General features: G+C 46.2%; 1 protein-coding gene across 1 annotated transcript in view; it reads left to right on the forward strand.

Annotated features, from left to right (window-relative positions):
• LOC123998970 (voltage-dependent P/Q-type calcium channel subunit alpha-1A-like) overlaps positions 1 to 19308 on the forward strand; it is a 250420-nt gene that overhangs the window by 124718 nt on the left and 106394 nt on the right. Inside the window, exons 15-26 of the mRNA XM_046304259.1 lie at positions 164 to 236; positions 3890 to 4007; positions 4355 to 4422; positions 5471 to 5565; positions 8038 to 8088; positions 9166 to 9301; positions 10234 to 10799; positions 10972 to 11333; positions 11618 to 11753; positions 11932 to 12061; positions 12391 to 12450; positions 12635 to 12741. Of these exons, the coding sequence (XP_046160215.1) occupies positions 164 to 236; positions 3890 to 4007; positions 4355 to 4422; positions 5471 to 5565; positions 8038 to 8088; positions 9166 to 9301; positions 10234 to 10799; positions 10972 to 11333; positions 11618 to 11753; positions 11932 to 12061; positions 12391 to 12450; positions 12635 to 12741 (1902 nt within the window). The remainder of the gene's footprint in view (positions 1 to 163; positions 237 to 3889; positions 4008 to 4354; positions 4423 to 5470; positions 5566 to 8037; positions 8089 to 9165; positions 9302 to 10233; positions 10800 to 10971; positions 11334 to 11617; positions 11754 to 11931; positions 12062 to 12390; positions 12451 to 12634; positions 12742 to 19308) is intronic.

Here is a 19308-nt window from a genome sequence, read left to right on the forward strand (position 1 = left end):
TTCCTCCCCTTCCCCTGTCACTCTTTATCTTCAGTATCTGACTGTTTGGTGTCATCTTTAATCTCTCTCTCTCTCGTGATTTTTCTCTCGCTCTCTCTTTCTTGCTCTCTCTTTCTCGCTCTCTCTTTCTCTCTTCCTCAATTTCTCTCTGTTTATCCTCTAGGTTTAATTTTGAATCTGGCACTCCCTCGACCAACTTTGATACTTTCCCTGCAGCAATAATGACTGTGTTCCAGGTGAGTGGATAAAGATGGGAGGGAGGAGTGGAGAGGGGAGAGAAAGGAAAGAGATAAAGGAATGAGAAAAGAGGGCAGAAGAAGAGTGGGAGTGGTAGCACACTGGAAATGGGAGTGGGAGTGGTAGCACACTGGAAATGGGAGTGGGAGTGGTAGCACACTGGAAATGGGAGTGGGAGTGGTAGCACACTGGAAATGGGAGTGGGAGTGGTAGCACACTGGAAATGGGAGTGGGAGTGGTAGCACACTGGAAATGGGAGTGGGAGTGGTAGCACACTGGAAATGGGAGTGGGAGTGGGAGTGGTAGCACACTGGAAATGGGAGTGGGAGTGGTAGCACACTGGAAATGGGAGTGGGAGTGGTAGCACACTGGAAATGGGAGTGGGAGTGGTAGCACACTGGAAATGGGAGTGGGAGTGGTAGCACACTGGAAATGGGAGTGGGAGTGGTAGCACACTGGAAATGGGAGTGGGAGTGGTAGCACACTGGAAATGGGAGTGGGAGAGAAAGAAAGAGGATAGATGAGTGTAAAGGCAGGGAAAGGTGAGAGTGTAAGCAGTCCCAAGATAAGCAGTCCTAACGTGTGCAAAGCGTGTGTTTATAAGTGTGTGTGTGTTTAAGAGTGTGTGTATAAGAGTGTGTGTGCTTAAGTGTGTGTGTTTAAGAGTGTGTGTGTGTGTGTGTGTGTGTGTGTATAAGATTGTGTGTGTGTATAAGAGTGTATGTGTACAGTAGTACGAGTGTATGAGGTTTGTGTGTGTACAGATGTAGGCTCTTCATTTTATCACTCTTTTGTTCCTGAGAAATGTCCCGCTCCGCAGAAAATGCAAACTTGTAGTGTATTCAAGGTATTCAATGCATCTAAAGTGTATAATTTCCACTTTAAAATGTCAGACTTGATTTGCCCTAACGAAAAATTGATCAGCCCCTACAAAAAATGTCCAGTAATTATAATATACATAATAATTCACATTTCCTGTTGCTGTTTTTTTTCTGCTATAGCAAAGTTCCTAAAATGAAGATCCTACATATTTATTAGGAGTGTGTTCTCCCCCAGATCCTACATGTTTATTAGGAGTGTGTTCTCCCCCAGATCCTACATGTTTATTAGGAGTGTGTTCTACCCCAGATCCTACATGTTTATTAGGAGTGTGTTCTCCCCCAGATCCTACATGTTTATTAGGAGTGTGTTCTCCCCCAGATCCTACATGTTTATTAGGAGTGTGTTCTCCCCCAGATCCTACATGTTTATTAGTTCTCCCCCAGATCCTACATGTTTATTAGGAGTGTGTTCTCCCCAGATCCTACATGTTTATTAGGTGTGTTCTCCCCAGTGTTTATTAGTTCTCCCCAGATCCTACATGTTTATTAGGAGTGTGTTCTCCCCAGATCCTACATGTTTATTAGGAGTGTGTTCTCCCCCCTAGATCCTACATGTTTATTAGGAGTGTGTTCTCCCCAGATCCTACATGTTTATTAGGAGTGTGTTCTCCCCAGATCCTACATGTTTATTAGGAGTGTGTTCTCCCCAGATCCTACATGTTTATTAGGAGTGTGTTCTCCCCCAGATCCTAGATCCTACATGTTTATTAGGAGTGTGTTCTCCCCAGATCCTACATGTTTATTAGGAGTGTGTTCTCCCCAGATCCTACATGTTTATTAGGAGTGTGTTCTCCCCAGATCCTACATGTTTATTAGGAGTGTGTTCTCCCCTACAGATCCTCCTACATGTTTATTAGGAGTGTGTTCTCCCCAGATCCTACATGTTTATTAGGAGTGTGTTCCCCCCAGATCCTACATGTTTATTAGGAGTGTGTTCTCCCCCAGATCCTACATGTTTATTAGGAGTGTGTTCTCCCCAGATCCTACATGTTTATTAGGAGTGTGTTCTCCCCAGATCCTAGATCCTCCTACATGTTTATTAGGAGTGTGTTCTCCCCCAGATCCTACATGTTTATTAGGAGTGTGTTCTCCCCAGATCCTACATGTTTATTAGGAGTGTGTTCTCCCCAGATCCTACATGTTTATTAGGAGTGTGTTCTCCCCAGATCCTACATGTTTATTAGGAGTGTGTTCTCCCCTAGATCCTACATGTTTATTAGGAGATCCTACATGTTTATTAGTTCTCCCCAGATCCTACATGTTTATTAGGAGTGTGTTCTCCCCAGATCCTACATGTTTATTAGGAGTGTGTTCTCCCCAGATCCTACATGTTTATTAGGAGTGTGTTCTCCCCAGATCCTACATGTTTATTAGGAGATCCTACATGTTTATTAGTTCTCCCCCAGATCCTACATGTTTATTAGGAGTGTGTTCTCCCCAGATCCTACAGATCCCCCAGATCCTACATGTTTATTAGGAGTGTGTTCTCCCCCTACATGTTTATCCCCCAGATCCTACATGTTTAGAGATCCTACATGTTTATTAGGAGTGTGTTCTCCCCAGATCCTACATGATTAGCTCCCCAGATCCTACATGTTTATTAGGAGTGTGATCCTACATGTTTATTAGGAGTGTGTTCTCCCAGATCCTACATGTTTATTAGGAGTGTGTTCTCCCCAGATCCTACATGTTTATTAGGAGTGTGTTCTCCCCCAGATCCTACATGTTTATTAGGAGTGTGTTCTCCCCCAGATCCTACATGATCCCCCAGATCCTACATGTTTATTAGGAGTGTGTTCTCCCCAGATCCTACATGTTTATTAGGAGTGTGTTCTCCCCAGATCCTACATGTTTATTAGGAGTGTGTTCTCCCCAGATCCTACATGTTTATTAGGAGTGTGTTCTCCCCAGATCCTACATGTTTATTAGGGAGTGTGTTCTCCCCAGATCCTACATGTTTATTAGGAGTGTGTTCTCCCCAGATCCTACATGTTTATTAGGAGTGTGTTCTCCCCCAGATCCTACATGTTTATTAGGAGTGTGTTCTCCCCAGATCCTACATGTTTATTAGGAGTGTGTTCTCCCCAGATCCTACATGTTTATTAGGAGTGTGTTCTCCCCCTAGATCCTACATGTTTATTAGGAGTGTGTTCTCCCCAGATCCTACATGTTTATTAGGAGTGTGTTCTCCCCAGATCCTAGATCCTACATGTTTATTAGGAGTGTGTTCTCCCCAGATCCTACATGTTTATTAGGTGTGTTCTCCCCAGATCCTACATGTTTATTAGGAGTGTGTTCTCCCCAGATCCTACATGTTTATTAGGAGTGTGTTCTCCCCAGATCCTACATGTTTATTAGGAGTGTGTTCTCCCCCAGATCCTACATGTTTATTAGGAGTGTGTTCTCCCCCAGATCCTACATGTTTATTAGGAGTGTGTTCTCCCCCAGATCCTACATGTTTATTAGGAGTGTGTTCTCCCCCAGATCCTACATGTTTATTAGGAGTGTGTTCTCCCCCAGATCCTACATGTTTATTAGGAGTGTGTTCTCCCCCAGATCCTACATGTTTATTACATGGAGTGTGTTCTCCCCAGATCCTACATGTTTATTAGGAGTGTGTTCTCCCCAGATCCTACATGTTTATTAGGAGTGTGTTCTCCCCAGATCCTACATGTTTATTAGGAGTGTGTTCTCCCCAGATCCTACATGTTTATTAGGAGTGTGTTCTCCCCCAGATCCTACATGTTTATTAGGAGTGTGTTCTCCCCCAGATCCTGACCGGAGAAGACTGGAACATGGTCATGTATGATGGAATAGAATCTCAGGGAGGAGTCAACAACGGGATGGTCTTCTCAGTCTTCTTCATCGTGCTCACACTTTTCGGCAACTGTATCACACACGCACACACACACACACACACACACACACACACACACACACACACACACACACACACACACACACACACACACACACACACACACACACACACACACACACACACACACACACACACACACACACACACACACACACACACACACACACACACACACACACACACACACACACACACACACACACACACACACACACACACACACACACACACACACACACACACACACACACACACACACACACACACACACACACACACACACACACACACACACACACACACACACACACACACACACACAGTGTAGTTTCTGTCTTTAACCCTTTGCCCTCAGACACTCTGCTGAATGTGTTCTTGGCCATTGCTGTGGACAATCTGGCTAACGCACAGGAACTCACTAAGGTACAGTACTTTGTACACTGACCGAGCCACGCCTACTGGGGTTAAATAGAATGACCCTTCAGTTCAGGAAATGACCTCTCACCCTGTCAACTCCAGCTCCCCATTAAAAATGATCTGTATATTGACAGATATTGGACTGAATGCTCTAACAATGGGAATACATGTCTGCAAGGGGCGGAAGGCAGGCGGGTAAGGCGGGAACATTCTAGCCAATGAAAGGGCAGATATGCATGTGAATAACAGGCATACCACGTGCGTCCACTTATATCAGTGATTGTAACGGCCGTTGGTGGAAGAAGGTGAGGACCAAGATGCAGCGTGGTAAGTGTTCATCATTATTTTATAAACTGAACACTAAATACAACAAGGAACAAAAGAAACAACCGAAACAGCTCTGTCAGTTGCAAAACACACTAAACAGAAAATAACTACCCACAAAACCCATGTGGGCAAGAGCTACCTAAGTATGGTTCTCAATCAGAGACAACGATAGACAGCTGTCCCTGATTAAGAACCACACCCGGCCAAACAACACAGAAATCAAAAACATAGAAAATGAACATAGAATGCCCACCCTAGTCACAACCTGGCCTAACCAAAATAAAGAATAAAAGCCTCTCTATGGCCAGGGTGTGACAGTAATAACCTAAACATTCGATAAAATAAGCCCCACTTTGCCAATTAGCAATTACATTTTATATTGACCAAATTCAAAATTCTCTCATTGTCGCCATACAAAAAAATCCCCACATGGTCTACATCACGCTATATTCTCGCGTGGCCTGATTTTGGGTCCGGAGTCAGCCTTCTTCACTTCACCTCTTCTTCTGTATCTCCGTGTATCTGTATCTGTCAACGCCCCTCTTTCTCCTTTCTATAACCATATCTATAAAGGTCATTGCTCTCTTCTCTCACTCTGTCTACCATCTTTATCAACCTCCTCTATCTCTGCTTTTTATCCCCCCTCTCTCTCTCCCTCCTATGTATTTCCCGTCTCCCCTCCTCCCCCTCTCTCTCTCCCACTCGCTTTCTTTGGTAGGACGAGCAGGAAGAGGAAGCCGCTTCCAAGAAAAATGCTTTGCAAAAAGCCAAGGAGGTGGCCGAAGTCAGCCCCCAGTCTGCAGCCAACCTGTCCATAGCGGCGTAAGTATCTCTCTTTCTTTCTCTGTTTCCATATCTCTCTCTGTTGTTTCTCTCATCCTTGCCCCCTCATCTCTCTTAGTGTGTTCACTCTTCAGCTGCACATACCTGCGTACATACAGTCCACCTCAAGTTCTCCAATAAGGTAGCCTACTGTCTTGCTAGAAGAGACTGTGGATGTTATGATTGCATGTACTGTAACAGACCAAGAAAATTACAAAATCTCCATGTGAACCGACGGAAGTGGACAACATCCATGCTTCACTCATACCTTCAATAACATTATAAGATGTATTTTCTATGGGCTATGGAGCCCTTAGAGAAGGCTTAGTTGGCAGTCAGTTTATTTATGTGTTCCTTTGGTCAATACAAGGCCTCTAGGACCACGTCCTGGTGTGTTTGTTTACCTCACTCTGGTCTGACATGGGCAAAGAAAAAAGAGGGGGGGCTTACAGCAGCATTTACCAGTGCAGACACCTCCATACTTGCTCGCACACACACACACACACACACACACACACACACACACACACACGCACACACGCACACACGCCCACGCGCACACGCGCACGTGCGCACGCGCACGCGCCCACGCACACGCGCACGCGCCCACGCACACACGCACACGCACACACACACACACACACACACACACACACACACACACACACACACACACACACACACACACACACACACACACACACACACACACACACACACACACACACACACACACACACACACACACACTCAGTCAATCTCTGACGTAGCCCACTTTTGATGTGTACTTTTGTGTGGTGTGTTGACTATTGTTGTGTGTTGTGTCTTGGTCATGTTTCCTAGTCTGCAAGACAGCTAAAGGTGCACTGATAGGGCAATACTAGGAATGGTTTCCACTAATGAGGTGACTGTGATGTCATTCCTAGCACTGCCCCACCATGCCAGTATAAATCCATATCATTCATCCGCATGTGTGGATGATATAATAGCTTTGCAAGCAGGGATTTTCCAAGCTGGAATCTCCACACTTGCTAAAGCAGGTTAGGAGATACTCTGAGTCCCTGTCTGGGACTCTGGGAAGAAGATTTCTCTCTGGATCTAAATGGGTTACTTTTTACCTGACCCCTCCTTCACAAGGCCGAAATAACACTATTATAATGATGACATAACACTATTATAATGATGACTTAACACTATTTATATTGATGACACAACACTATTATAATGAAGACATAACACTATTATAATGATGACATAACACTATTATAATGATGACATAACACTATTATAATAATGACATAACACTATTATAATGAAGACATAACACTATTATAATGAAGACATAACACTATTATAATGATGACATAACACTATTATAATGATGACATAACACTATTATAATGATAACATAACACTATTATAATGATGACATAACACTATTATAATAATGACATAACACTATTATAATAATGACATAACACTATTATAATGATGACATAACACTATTATAATGATAACATAACACTATTATAATGATGACATAACACTATTATAATGAAGACATAATACTATTATAATGAAGACATAACACTATTATAATGATGACATAACACATGTTGTAAACATGTCATGACAACAAGAAGACCTGGGTAACGGTTTGTGACTTGAGATATCCGCTGTAAGAGAACATGTGGCTATGATTGTCTCTCTGCCTAGTTGTAGATAGAAACTGCCTTCCTTTGAAGGGCAGTCTGTGTTTGGTAGAATGAATGGAGAGATGTGTAGATACCCTGAAGACAGTGCAATAGAATTTGTGCAACAGAAACAAAATGTGAGCTAGAGAGATATGGACGCCTGTGTAGTGGAAGAGAGATGTGCATCCTGAGAGAGAAATAGTATGCGAAAAGTCTAGAGGGATACATAAAGTTTGTGCAAGAGAAAGAAAGGTGAAAATGGAGAGAGAAAGAGAGGAAGATAAAAAGAGAAAGAAAAGGAGAACAGAATAGAAATGGAGAGATAGATGAATAGAGACATTGCAAGATGGTTGTCTGAGCAGTGTGAGTTGAAATGGTGTGTGTAGATGTTAGTGTAAAGTTGTGTGTGCGTGTGTGTGTGTGTGTGTGTGTGTGTGTGTGTGTGTGTGTGTGTGTGTGCGTGCGTGCGTGCGTGCGTGCGTGCGTGCGTGTGTGTGTGTGTGTGTGCGTGCGTGCGTGCGTGTGTGTGTGTTGGTGAGGTTTGAGGAGTGTGTTGCCTCATTCACACTATAGGGCCGACCCTAAATGTACTGTACTGGCTCATATATCGTTTTTTCACGTGGTTCTTTCCAGCATGGTTCCAGCCACTCTGGTGGATGCGAAGCCAGGTCAGCCCAGTACAGCTCTGCTTGGCTAGGTTCTGGTTGGTCATATAGTGTGAATTGGGCACGCGTGTGTTCTCTGTGTCATGTCACTCACCGACTGTTTCCCTCCTCAGCGAGAAAGTAAACAGCACAGGTCACAACGCTTCCGACCCCTTTCTGGACTGGTATTTACCCATTTATACTCCTTCTGTTTCTTTTCGCCCACTTTTCCTTTCCTCTCCTCCTTTAGACCATCCTGTTTTAATTATCTCCCCTTAATTATGATTTTTTTACTCCTTTGCTTTTTTGTTGTTTTTTGAGTTGGCTTATTCTGAGTATACTTTCTGTTGGCTGCTCCCCGCAGTATGGCTGTGGCTTTACTGTGGTTGACTGTGGTCCCTGGGAAAGGGAGTTAGTGGGGCCGGGGCGCCATTTTGGTTCTTTCGTTGACAACATCTCAAATGGCACCCTATTCCCCATATAGTGCACTACTGTTGACCTGAGCCTTTCATAAGAGTCGTGCAAAATATGGAGAATAGAGTGTTATCTGAGGTTTGCCCTTTTTTTCTCAGAACTTCCATTTTCAGTCTTTTTGTTGATGATTCCATTTTGGTTCCTTCGTTGGGTCCTTTTGGGTTTGGTTTCCTGGTCGACTGTGTAATATTCTAACCTTGCCTCAATATCATTCTCCATCTTGTGCCTCTCTCTGTGTGGTTTCCCAAAGTGGGGCTGGTCTGCCCACTGCTTTGGGAAACTGTGGTCGACCATACTCCTTCAGTAGCTCTGTGTTTCTGCCCTGTAGGTCCAGCAAGGCGACCCTTTACATGTGTGTGTGTGAGCTCTATAGTGTGTGTTTGTGTATTTGCTTGTGTTTATATTTCTGTATACCTGTGTATGTAGGTTTCTGTATGTCTGTGTGTTTGTATATTTGTAAATGGACTCAGATACCACTGCTTAACCTGATATTTGACACTCTCTTAACCTCCCCACCCATCCTCTCTTTTCTCTCCCTCTCTGCCTCCCCTCCTTCTCCTCTGCTCTCCATCATGCTTTCTGTCTCTATTTCTTAACCTCTCTTTTCTCCTCAATCTTCTCCCCTTTCATCCAACGCTCTGTCCATCTGTATCACCTTTCCTCCATCTCACCGCCCTCCTCTTTCTCTCGGCTGCTCTCTTCTCTCATCTCTTCTATCCTCTACCTCTCTCTCGGTCCCCCTCTCTCTGTCCCTCCTCTCATCCTTTCCCCTCTCTCCGTCCCTGTAGTAAGGAGCAGCAGAAGAACAATAAGGGTGGTAATAAGTCTGTGTGGGAACAGAGGACCAAGGAGCTGAGGAAACAGACTCTAATGACCAGCAGAGAGGCCCTCTACAACGAACTGGACCCAGAGGACCGCTGGAAGGCAAGGAGAGAGGGAGGGAGGGGGGAAGGCTGGAAGGAAGGGAAGGAGAGAGGGAGGGGGGGGCTGGAAGGAAGGGAAGGAGAGAGGGAGGGGGAGGGCTGGAAGGAAGGGAAGGAGAGAGGGAGGGGGGGGCTGGAAGGAAGGGAAGGAGAGTGGAGGGATGGAAAGGGGATACCTAGTCAGTTGCACAGTTGAATGCATTCAATCAAAATGTGTCTACCGCATTTAAGCTGAATCAGAGAGGTGAGGGGGCTGCCTTAATCGTCATCCATGTCATTGGTGCCAAGGGAGCAGTTGTTGTGGGGGTTAACTGCCTTGCTCAAGGGCAGAACAGCAGGTGTTTCCACCTTGCCGGCTCAGGGATTCAAACAAGCAACCTTTCAGTTACTGTCCCAAGCTCTAACCTCTATGCTACCTGCCACCCCAGAGAGGGGGGTAAGGAGGGAGGTGGGTAAGGAGGAAGGGAGACAGTAAGAGACAACAAACCAAATGGAGAAGGGTGGAGAGAGCGATGGAACACAGAAAGGGGAGAAATTACGAAAGTTTGTAACAGTTTTTATTGGTCTGGGTTAAGCTGCTTGATACTTTCAGGTACTTACCTCATACAGTTCATTATAATTTATAACTACCTGGTAATTACCTGGCGCCAAGTGTAACATATTGGTTGGTGCCTTTGTCAATTTACCATTAATTGAATCAAGTTTTTGAAAAAATAAGCGTTATAGGAGGTTATATGACCTCTGGAATGCTAACGATATTATGCCTCTCCTTGATTCTGCCTGGCCTTCCTCTTCCGTCCCCTGCTTAAAACTCTCCCAACCCAACCTTTCCCTCCCTCCCCCCCTCCCCTTTCTTCCAGGTGAACTACTCCCGCCACATCCGTCCTGACATGAAGACCCATACAGACCGCCCTCTAGTGGTGGACCCCCCAGGAGAACCGCAACAACAACACCAACAAGACCACCAAAGAGCCTGATCCCCGCCTCAGCCAGCAGCACGCCGACGAGCTGGTCCGCAAGCAGACACACGTCCACGAGAGAGGAGGTGGGGGAGGAGGAGGTGGGGGCTCCGGGTCTGGTTCAGGCCCTGGAAGGCATTACGAGCGGGCAGACTCTACGGAGAGCCGCAGGAGCCGTAAGGAGAGCAAGGAGCACCAGGAGCTCCAACACCATCACTCCTCCCATACCCTCCTAGATGCAACGATGCTGGGACAGAGTGGAGAGGAGAGGCCCCAGAGAAGGCATCACCACCCACGGGGCCAGGTGGGCTCATCGGAGCACAGGAAACCCCGCCAGCACCGCATGCCCCCAGAGGACGAAGAGGGGGGAGGTGGCGGTGGAGGAGGGGAAAGGCGACACAAGAGCAGGGGGACAGAAGGAGAAGGCGAGGGGGAGCAAGAAGGGGGTGATGGAGGTGAGAGGAGGCAGAGACGGCATCGCCATGGCACTCAGTCAGGGTGTGATGGTGAGGGGAAGAGGACGCGGCAACACCGCAGGAAGTGAGGGAGACCCTGACACACACAGACACACACACATATATACGCACTCACACTTTCCTCTGTCAACCAGTGTCCTTATACAGTAGTTCTCAGAACCATTCTGACATTTCCCTACTCCTTCTCTTCCATCAATCTCTCATTTCTCCCTCTCTTCCTTTCTTTCCATCTATAGGGATGGTCCCAACCTGTCCACCACACGGCCCATCCAGAAGAGCCTCTGTAGACAGGACAGCCAGTACAGCGAGGACATGGACAATGTCATGAACAGTAAACTGGCCACCAGCCCGCCCAAGCTACACTCAGGCTACACCCAGCAGCCCTGCCCAGTCTCGGGCCTCCCCAGCCCAGCCAACCACAATACTCCAGGCCCAGGCTTCGGCCCTGCAGGTCTCAACACTCACCTGACAAACAGCAGCTCCCACCTGGGCCTAGATGGAAGCCTGGTTCCTGCATACGGAAGTAGCACCCGGATACCGGACCACATGGCAGTGGACATACCACCCATGTTTCCTTCCCACAACGCCATATTGCAGGGTGAGAGAGAGGGAAGAAAGAGGAGGGGACGGGGATGGAGGGAGACTGTGTATGACCAAGGTTTATCAGGTCACATCTTCAGTCAAAACAAGTCGCTCTGGATAAGAGCGTCTGCTAAATGACTTAAATGTAAATGTAAATGTAAAACATTGAGAAACAGCCACACATGCCATGCTATTTCTGAATTCTTCTTTCTTCCCTTCATTCTTCCCTGTGCTCTCCTATCCACCCCCTCCCTCCCCCTCTGTCTCTCTCTCCTCCCTCTCTTTCTTGCATCCCTCCAGTCAATAAGAATGCTAACACGGAGCCTCTGCCTAAGAAGGAGGATAAGGAGGATGATGATGATGAGAAGGGTGATGAAGATGGACCCAAACCAATGCCTCCCTATAGCTCCATGTTCATCCTCTCTACCACCAACCCGTATGTGGGCACATGCATGCACACACACAATCACACACACATGTATATTAATTATGAATTATATTAATTATGCATTTTTTGTGTTTGTTGCGATGTGTGTGTGTGTGTGTACGTGCATGCTTGTGTGTGTCTGCATGTGTGTACGTGCATGCTTGTGTGTGTCTGTGTGTGTGATCAGGTTCCGGAGACTATGCCACTACATTGTGACTCTGAAATTCTTTGAGTTTGGTATCCTGTCTACCATCGCTATGAGCAGTATCGCCCTGGCAGCGGAAGACCCCGTCTGGCCAGAATCACCTCGCAACAATGTGAGACACTCAATGCTAGCTCTGTTTCCGTATTAGCTTATATTTACTCTCCATGCTAACTTAACTATTAGCTAGCTTCTACTTTACCCTCCATGCTAACTTAGCTATTATAGCTAACTTCTACTTTACCCTCAATGCTAACTTAGCTATTATAGCTAACTTCTACTTTACCCTCCATGCTAACTTAGCTATTATAGCTAACTTCTACTTTACCCTCCATGCTAACTTAGCTATTATAGCTAACTTCTACTTTACCCTCCATGCTAACTGAACTATTAGCGAGCTTCTACTTTACGTCTGCTAACTCTGTGTTCTCTCCCTTTATGCAGGTTCTGCGCTACTTTGACTATGTGTTTACGGGAGTGTTCACTTTTGAGATGTTGATTAAGGTAATTCTGAATCTATTTCACTCTAGCTATACTTGTAATTTTTTGAGGTGAAACAATCAATAACAAAACATATCCACTCTCTCTGTTGCCCTCACTCTAACGCCCCCCCTCACTCTCTCTCTCACTTTCTCCCTCTCTCCCCCTCTTCCTCCTCTCTCTCCATCCCCCCACACCTCTCTCTCAGATGGTGGATCTGGGCCTGGTGTTGCACCAGGGCTCCTATTTCCGTGACCTGTGGAACATCCTGGACTTTATAGTGGTTAGTGGTGCTCTGGTGGCCTTCGCCTTCACGTAAGTTACCCTCCTGTCCCGTCATCTCCTCTCCCCCAACTCTCTCTCTTTCTCTCTCTCTTGTCCTGCCTGCTGCCCCATCTCCTCCTCTCCCCCATCTTCCCCTCTCTCTCCTCTCCTCTCTGCCCCCTCTCTCTGCTGTCCTTGCAAGGGGTCACAACGTCAATGCGCAGACAGCCTCACAAGCTCCCTGGAGCAAAGCCCCACTCTCTCTCTCTCTCCTCTATCGCTCTCTCTTCTGTCGCTCTCTCCTCTATCGCTCTCTCTTCTGTTGCTCTCTCGTCTGTTGCTCTCTGTTCTGTCACTATCTCTTCTGTCACTATCTCTTCTGTCACTCTCTCCTCTATCGCTCTCTCTTCTGTCACTCTCTCTTCTGTTGTTCTCTCTTCTGTCACTATCTCTTCTGTCACTCTCTCTTCTGTCACTCTCTTCTGTTGCTCTCTCTTCTGTTGCTCTCTCTTCTGTCACTATCTCTTCTGTCACTCTCTCTTCTGTCACTCTCTTCTGTCGCTCTCTCTTCTGTTGCTCTCTCTTCTGTTGCTCTCTCTTCTGTTGCTCTCTCTTCTGTCACTCTCTCTTCTGTCACTCTCTCTTCTGGTGCTCTCTCTTCTGTCACTCTCTCTTCTGTTGCTCTCTCTTCTGTCACTCTCTCTTCTGTCACTCTCTTCTGTCGCTCTCTCTTCTGTTGCTCTCTCTTCTGTTGCTCTCTCTTCTGTCACTATCTCTTCTGTCACTATCTCTTCTGTCACTCTCTCTTCTGTCACTCTCTTCTGTCGCTCTCTCTTCTGTTGCTCTCTCTTCTGTTGCTCTCTCTTCTGTTGCTCTCTCTTCTGTCACTCTCTCTTCTGGTGCTCTCTCTCCTGTCACTCTCTCTTCTGTTGCTCTCTCTTCTGTCACTCTCTCTTCTGTCACTCTCTTCTGTCACTCTCTCTTCTGTTGCTCTCTCTTCTGTCACTCTCTCTTCTGTTGCTCTCTCTTCTGTCACTCTCTCTTCTGTCACTCTCTTCTGTCGCTCTCTCTTCTGTCACTATCTCTTCTGTCACTCTCTCTTCTGTCACTCTCTTCTGTCGCTCTCTCTTCTGTTGCTCTCTCTTCTGTTGCTCTCTCTTCTGTTGCTCTCTCTTCTGTCACTCTCTCTTCTGGTGCTCTCTCTCCTGTCACTCTCTCTTCTGTTGCTCTCTCTTCTGTCACTCTCTCTTCTGTCACTCTCTTCTGTCACTCTCTCTTCTGTTGCTCTCTCTTCTGTCACTCTCTCTTCTGTTGTTCTCTCTTCTGTCACTCTCTCTTCTGTCACTCTCTTCTGTCGCTCTCTCTTCTGTTGCTCTCTCTTCTGTTGTTCTCTCTTCTGTCACTATCTCTTCTGTCACTATCTCTTCTGTCACTCTCTCTTCTGTCACTCTCTTCTGTTGCTCTCTCTTCTGTTGCTCTCTCTTCTGTTGCTCTCTCTTCTGTCGCTCTTTCTTCTGTCACTCTCTTCTGTCACTCTCTCTTCTGGTGCTCTCTCTTCTGTGACTCTCTCTTCTGTCACTCTCTCTTCTGTCACTATCTCTTCTGTCACTATCTCTTCTGTCACTCTCTCTTCTGTCACTCTCTTCTGTTGCTCTCTCTTCTGTTGCTCTCTCTTCTGTTGCTCTCTCTTCTGTCGCTCTCTCTTCTGTCACTCTCTCTTCTGTCACTCTCTTCTGTTGCTCTCTCTTCTGTTGCTCTCTCTTCTGTTGCTCTCTCTTCTGTCGCTCTCTCTTCTGTCACTCTCTTCTGTCACTCTCTCTTCTGGTGCTCTCTCTTCTGTGACTCTCTCTTCTGTCACTCTCTCTTCTGTCACTATCTCTTCTGTCACTATCTCTTCTGTCGCTCTCTCTTCTGTCACTCTCTTCTGTCACTCTCTCTTCTGGTGCTCTCTCTTCTGTGACTCTCTCTTCTGTTGCTCTCTCTTCTGTCACTATCCCGTCTCTTTATATCCCGTGCTCTTGTTCTGTCTCATGTTCACACTCCCACGCTCTCTCTCTGCTGTCTCACACTGTCTCAGTCTTAGCTCCTCTGTCTTGCTCTGTCTCACTTGATCAACAACCTTCCCACAACCTTCCCATAGCATCCAACTCCCCAGGCTACTGGCACTACCGTTTCCCCAATGCCCCTTTCAATCATCGTTGGCCATAGTCAACCCCTTTCCTCTCCTCCTGTCCTTTATCACGCTCCCCATCTCACCTGCCTCCCTCGCTCCTCGTTTCTACTTCTCCCCCTCCAACACTATCCCCCTCCACCCTTTCTCTCCCAACATCCACTATGCCCCCCTCTCTCGCTCCTCTCCTCCCCCTTATCTCCCGTGGGTGTGAGGACCACCCCAGGCACCTGTAACCCTTTAGTGTCCCGGGCGGTTCTGGAGCTGAGGGGCCTGAGCCACACCCCTCCTCCACCCCTCCTACGGAGCAGGTATTTCAGCTTCCTTCTTCTGCACGCCACTGCCTGAGCTTGGGCTGGGAGTGGGACAGGTGCTATGGCTGGTGATGAAACTGGTACTATCGCTGGGGCTGGAGCTTGGTGTGGGATGAAGAAGGGTGCCTTAATCAAATAAAGGTTTAGGATGGGGGAAGTTCTGGGTCTAAGGCTAAATGGAACGGGAGCTGGGGGTGTGGGGAAAGACAAGTGTTGGGTCTAAGGCTAAATGGAACGGGAGCTGGGGGTCTGGGGAAAGACAAGTGTTGGGTCTAAGGCTAAATGGAACGGGAGCTGGGGGTCTGGGGAAAGACAAGTGTTGGGTCTAAGGCTAAATGGACCGGGAGCTGGGGGTCTGGGGAAAGAGAAGTGTTGGGTCTAAGGCTAAATGGAACGGGAGCTGGGGGTCTGGGGAAAGAGAAGTGTTGGGTCTAAGGCTAAATGGAGCTGGGGGTCTGGGGAAAGACAAGTGTTGGGTCTAAGGCTAAATGGAGCTGGGGGTCTGGGGAAAGACAAGTGCTGGGTCTAAGGCTAAATGGACCGGGAGCCTGGGGAAAGAGAAGTGCTGGGTCTAAGGCTAAATGGAGCTGGGGGTGTGGGGAAAGAGAAGTGTTGGGTCTAAGGCTAAATGGAGCTGGGGGTCTGGGGAAAGAGAAGTGTTGGGTCTAAGGCTAAATGGAGCTGGGGGTCTGGGGAAAGAGAAGTGCTGGGTCTAAGGCTAAATGGAGCTGGGGGTGTGGGGAAAGAGAAGTGTTGGGTCTAAGGCTAAATGGAGCTGGGGGTCTGGGGAAAGAGAAGTGCTGGGTCTAAGGCTAAATGGAGCTGGGGGTGTGGGGAAAGAGAAGTGTTGGGTCTAAGGCTAAATGGAGCTGGGGGTCTGGGGAAAGACAAGTGCTGGGTCTAAGGCTAAATGGAGCTGGGGGTCTGGGGAAAGACAAGTGCTGGGGTTGTAGCCGGGATCAGGATGGGGTAAAAAAAGAAGAGGGTTAAGGTTGAGACAAGGGTGTTAGGACTGGAGTGGGGGTGGGAGCAGGTGGGGTTGAGTGAAGAGAGGTGTAGTTCTTGGAATAGTACATTGATACATTGACCCTCTTGAAAAGAGATGCTGAGTCTTAATGTGACTACCTGGACCGACACAGGATAGATCAACAGAGTCTTAATGTGACTACCTGGACCGACACAGGATAGATCAACAGAGTCTTAATGTGACTACCTGGACCGACACAGGATAGATCAACAGAGTCTTAATGTGACTACCTGGACCGACACAGGATAGATCAACAGAGTCTTAATGTGACTACCTGGACCGACACAGGATAGATCAACAGAGTCTTAATGTGACTACCTGGACCGACACAGGATAGATCAACAGAGTCTTAATGTGACTACCTGGACCGACACAGGATAGATCAACAGAGTCTTAATGTGACTACCTGGACCGACACAGGATAGATCAACAGAGTCTTAATGTGACTACCTGGACCGACACAGGATAGATCAACAGAGTCTTAATGTGACTACCTGGACCGACACAGGATAGATCAACAGAGTCTTAATGTGACTACCTGGACTGACACAGGATAGATTAACAGAGTCTTAATGTGACTACCTGGACCGACACAGGATAGATCAACAGACTAAAGGGAATGGTTGGGTTGGGTGTGATGCTGAAATTTGGGTAGGCTTAAAAGGGTTGTTTTTGGACTGTGCTAGAATTATGAGCTTTTTCATGATCCAGACCTCTTATCGTATACCGTGGCGCCTGAAATGGTGTCCAAGATTTCTCTAGGCTGGTTGATTTAGACCTAGAATATGATTTTACAATGATTTTATACATAGTTGCATGATATGAAGTCATTGGTTAAGGCTTGTGAGTTGATTATTGTACATGCTACCTGAACACATAGTGCATGAGTTATTCTGACAGTATTGATGTGAGTCTTTCCACGCTAACCCAGTCCCCATATACAGGTGGATCATTGAACAATGGAAAAACATGTCGACCAGGGCATTTTGATGCACTCAATTCAGGAATTGAATTTGAAATGTTGAACCCCTTCAAAGAAAATACTGGGATATTTTCAAAACCATTCATTCCATTTCAACGGATCATCTGAATTGACTGAATCAAAGTGGAAACGAAAGCCCAACCCTAAAGGAAAGCACGGGTATGAGGATGATGTGCACATAAGCATGCATACATACTTGAGGTCCATATACAGTGCCTTGCGAAAGTATTTGGCCCCCTTGAACTTTGCAACCTTTTGACACATTTCAGGCTTTAAACATAAAGATATAAAACTGTATTTATTTGTGAAGAATCAACAACAAGTGGGACACAATCATGAAGTGGAACAACATTTATTGGATATTTCAAACTTTTTTAACAAATCAAAAACAGAAAAATTGGGCGTGCAAAATTATTCAGCCCCTTTACTTTCAGTGCAGCAAACTCTCTCCAGAAGTTCAGTGAGGATCTCTGAATGATCCAATGTTGACCTAAATGACTAATGATGATAAATACAATCCACCTGTGTGTAATCAAGTCTCCGTATAAATGCACCTGCACTGTGATAGTCTCAGAGGTCCGTTAAAAGCACAGAGAGCATCATGAAGAACAAGGAACACACCAGGCAGGTCCGAGATACTGTTGTGAAGAAGTTTAAAGCCGGATTTGGATACAAAAAGATTTCCCAAGCTTTAAACATCCCAAGGAGCACTGTGCAAGCGATAATATTGAAATGGAAGGAGTATCAGACCACTGCAAATCTACCAAGACCTGGCCGTCCCTCTAAACTTTCAGCTCATACAAAGAGAAGACTGATCAGAGATGCAACCAAGAGGCCCATGATCACTCTGGATGAACTGCAGAGATCTACAGCTGAGGTGGGAGACTCTATCCATAGGACAACAATCAGTCGTATATTGCACAAATCTGGCCTTTATGGAAGAGTGGCAAGAAGAAAGCCATTTCTTAAAGATATCCATAAAAAGTGTAATTTAAAGTTTGCCACAAGCCACCTGGGAGACACACCAAACATGTGGAAGAAGGTGCTGTGGTCAGATGACCAGCATCATGGTTTGGGCCTGCTTTTCTTCAGCAGGGACAGGGAAGATGGTTAAAATTGATGGGAAGATGGATGGAGCCACATACAGGACCATTCTGGAAGAATGGAGTCTGCAAAAGACTGATGGAGTCTGCAAAATACCTTTTAATTTTTAAATTTTACCTTTATTTAACCAGGCAAGTCAGTTAAGAACACATTCTTATTTTCAATGACGGCCTGGGAACAGTGGGTTAACTGCCTGTTCAGGGGCAGAACGACAGATTTGTACATTGTCAGCTCGGGGGTTTGAACTCGCAGCCTTCCGGTTACTAGTCCAACGCTCTAACCACTGCCAGACCTGAGACTGGGACGGAGATTTGTCTTCCAACAAGACAATGATCCAAAACATAAAGCAAAATCTACAATGGAATGGTTTGAAAATAAACATATCCAGGTGTTAGAATGGCCAAGTCAAAGTCCAGACCTGAATCCAATCGAGAATCTGTGGAAAGAACTGAAAACTGCTGTTCACAAATGCTCTCCATCCAACCTCACTGAGCTCGAGCTGTTTTGCAAGGAGGAATGGGAAAAATTTCAGTCTCTCGATGTGCAAAACTGATAGAGACATACCCCAAGCGACTTACAGCTGTAATCGCAACAAAATGTGGCGCTACAAAGTATTAACTTAAGGGGGATGAATAATTTTGCACGGCCAATTTTTCAGTTTTTGATTTGTTAAAAAAGTTTGAAATATCCAATAAATGTCGTTCCACTTCATGATTGTGCCCCACTTGTTGTTGATTCTTCACAAAAAATACAGTTTTATATCTTTATGTTTGAGGCCTGAAATGTGGCAAAAGGTTGCAAAGTTCAAGGGGGCCGAATACTTTCGCAAGTCACTGTACATGCATCTAAGAATGGGAATGGCTATAACTAACAGTAATTTCTGTAATGCATATGAAGAACCTATCATAGCTCAGAGTATATGATCATTCATTAGCTGATAGGGGTGTTGCGTGTTTTGCAAACAGAAATCACTCCGCCTGGTATCTTCCCAAGCATGTCTTATACCTCCTCAGGGAAGGTC

This window comes from Oncorhynchus gorbuscha, linkage group LG16 (assembly GCF_021184085.1).
Source record: "Oncorhynchus gorbuscha isolate QuinsamMale2020 ecotype Even-year linkage group LG16, OgorEven_v1.0, whole genome shotgun sequence".
NCBI lineage: Eukaryota > Metazoa > Chordata > Actinopteri > Salmoniformes > Salmonidae > Oncorhynchus > Oncorhynchus gorbuscha.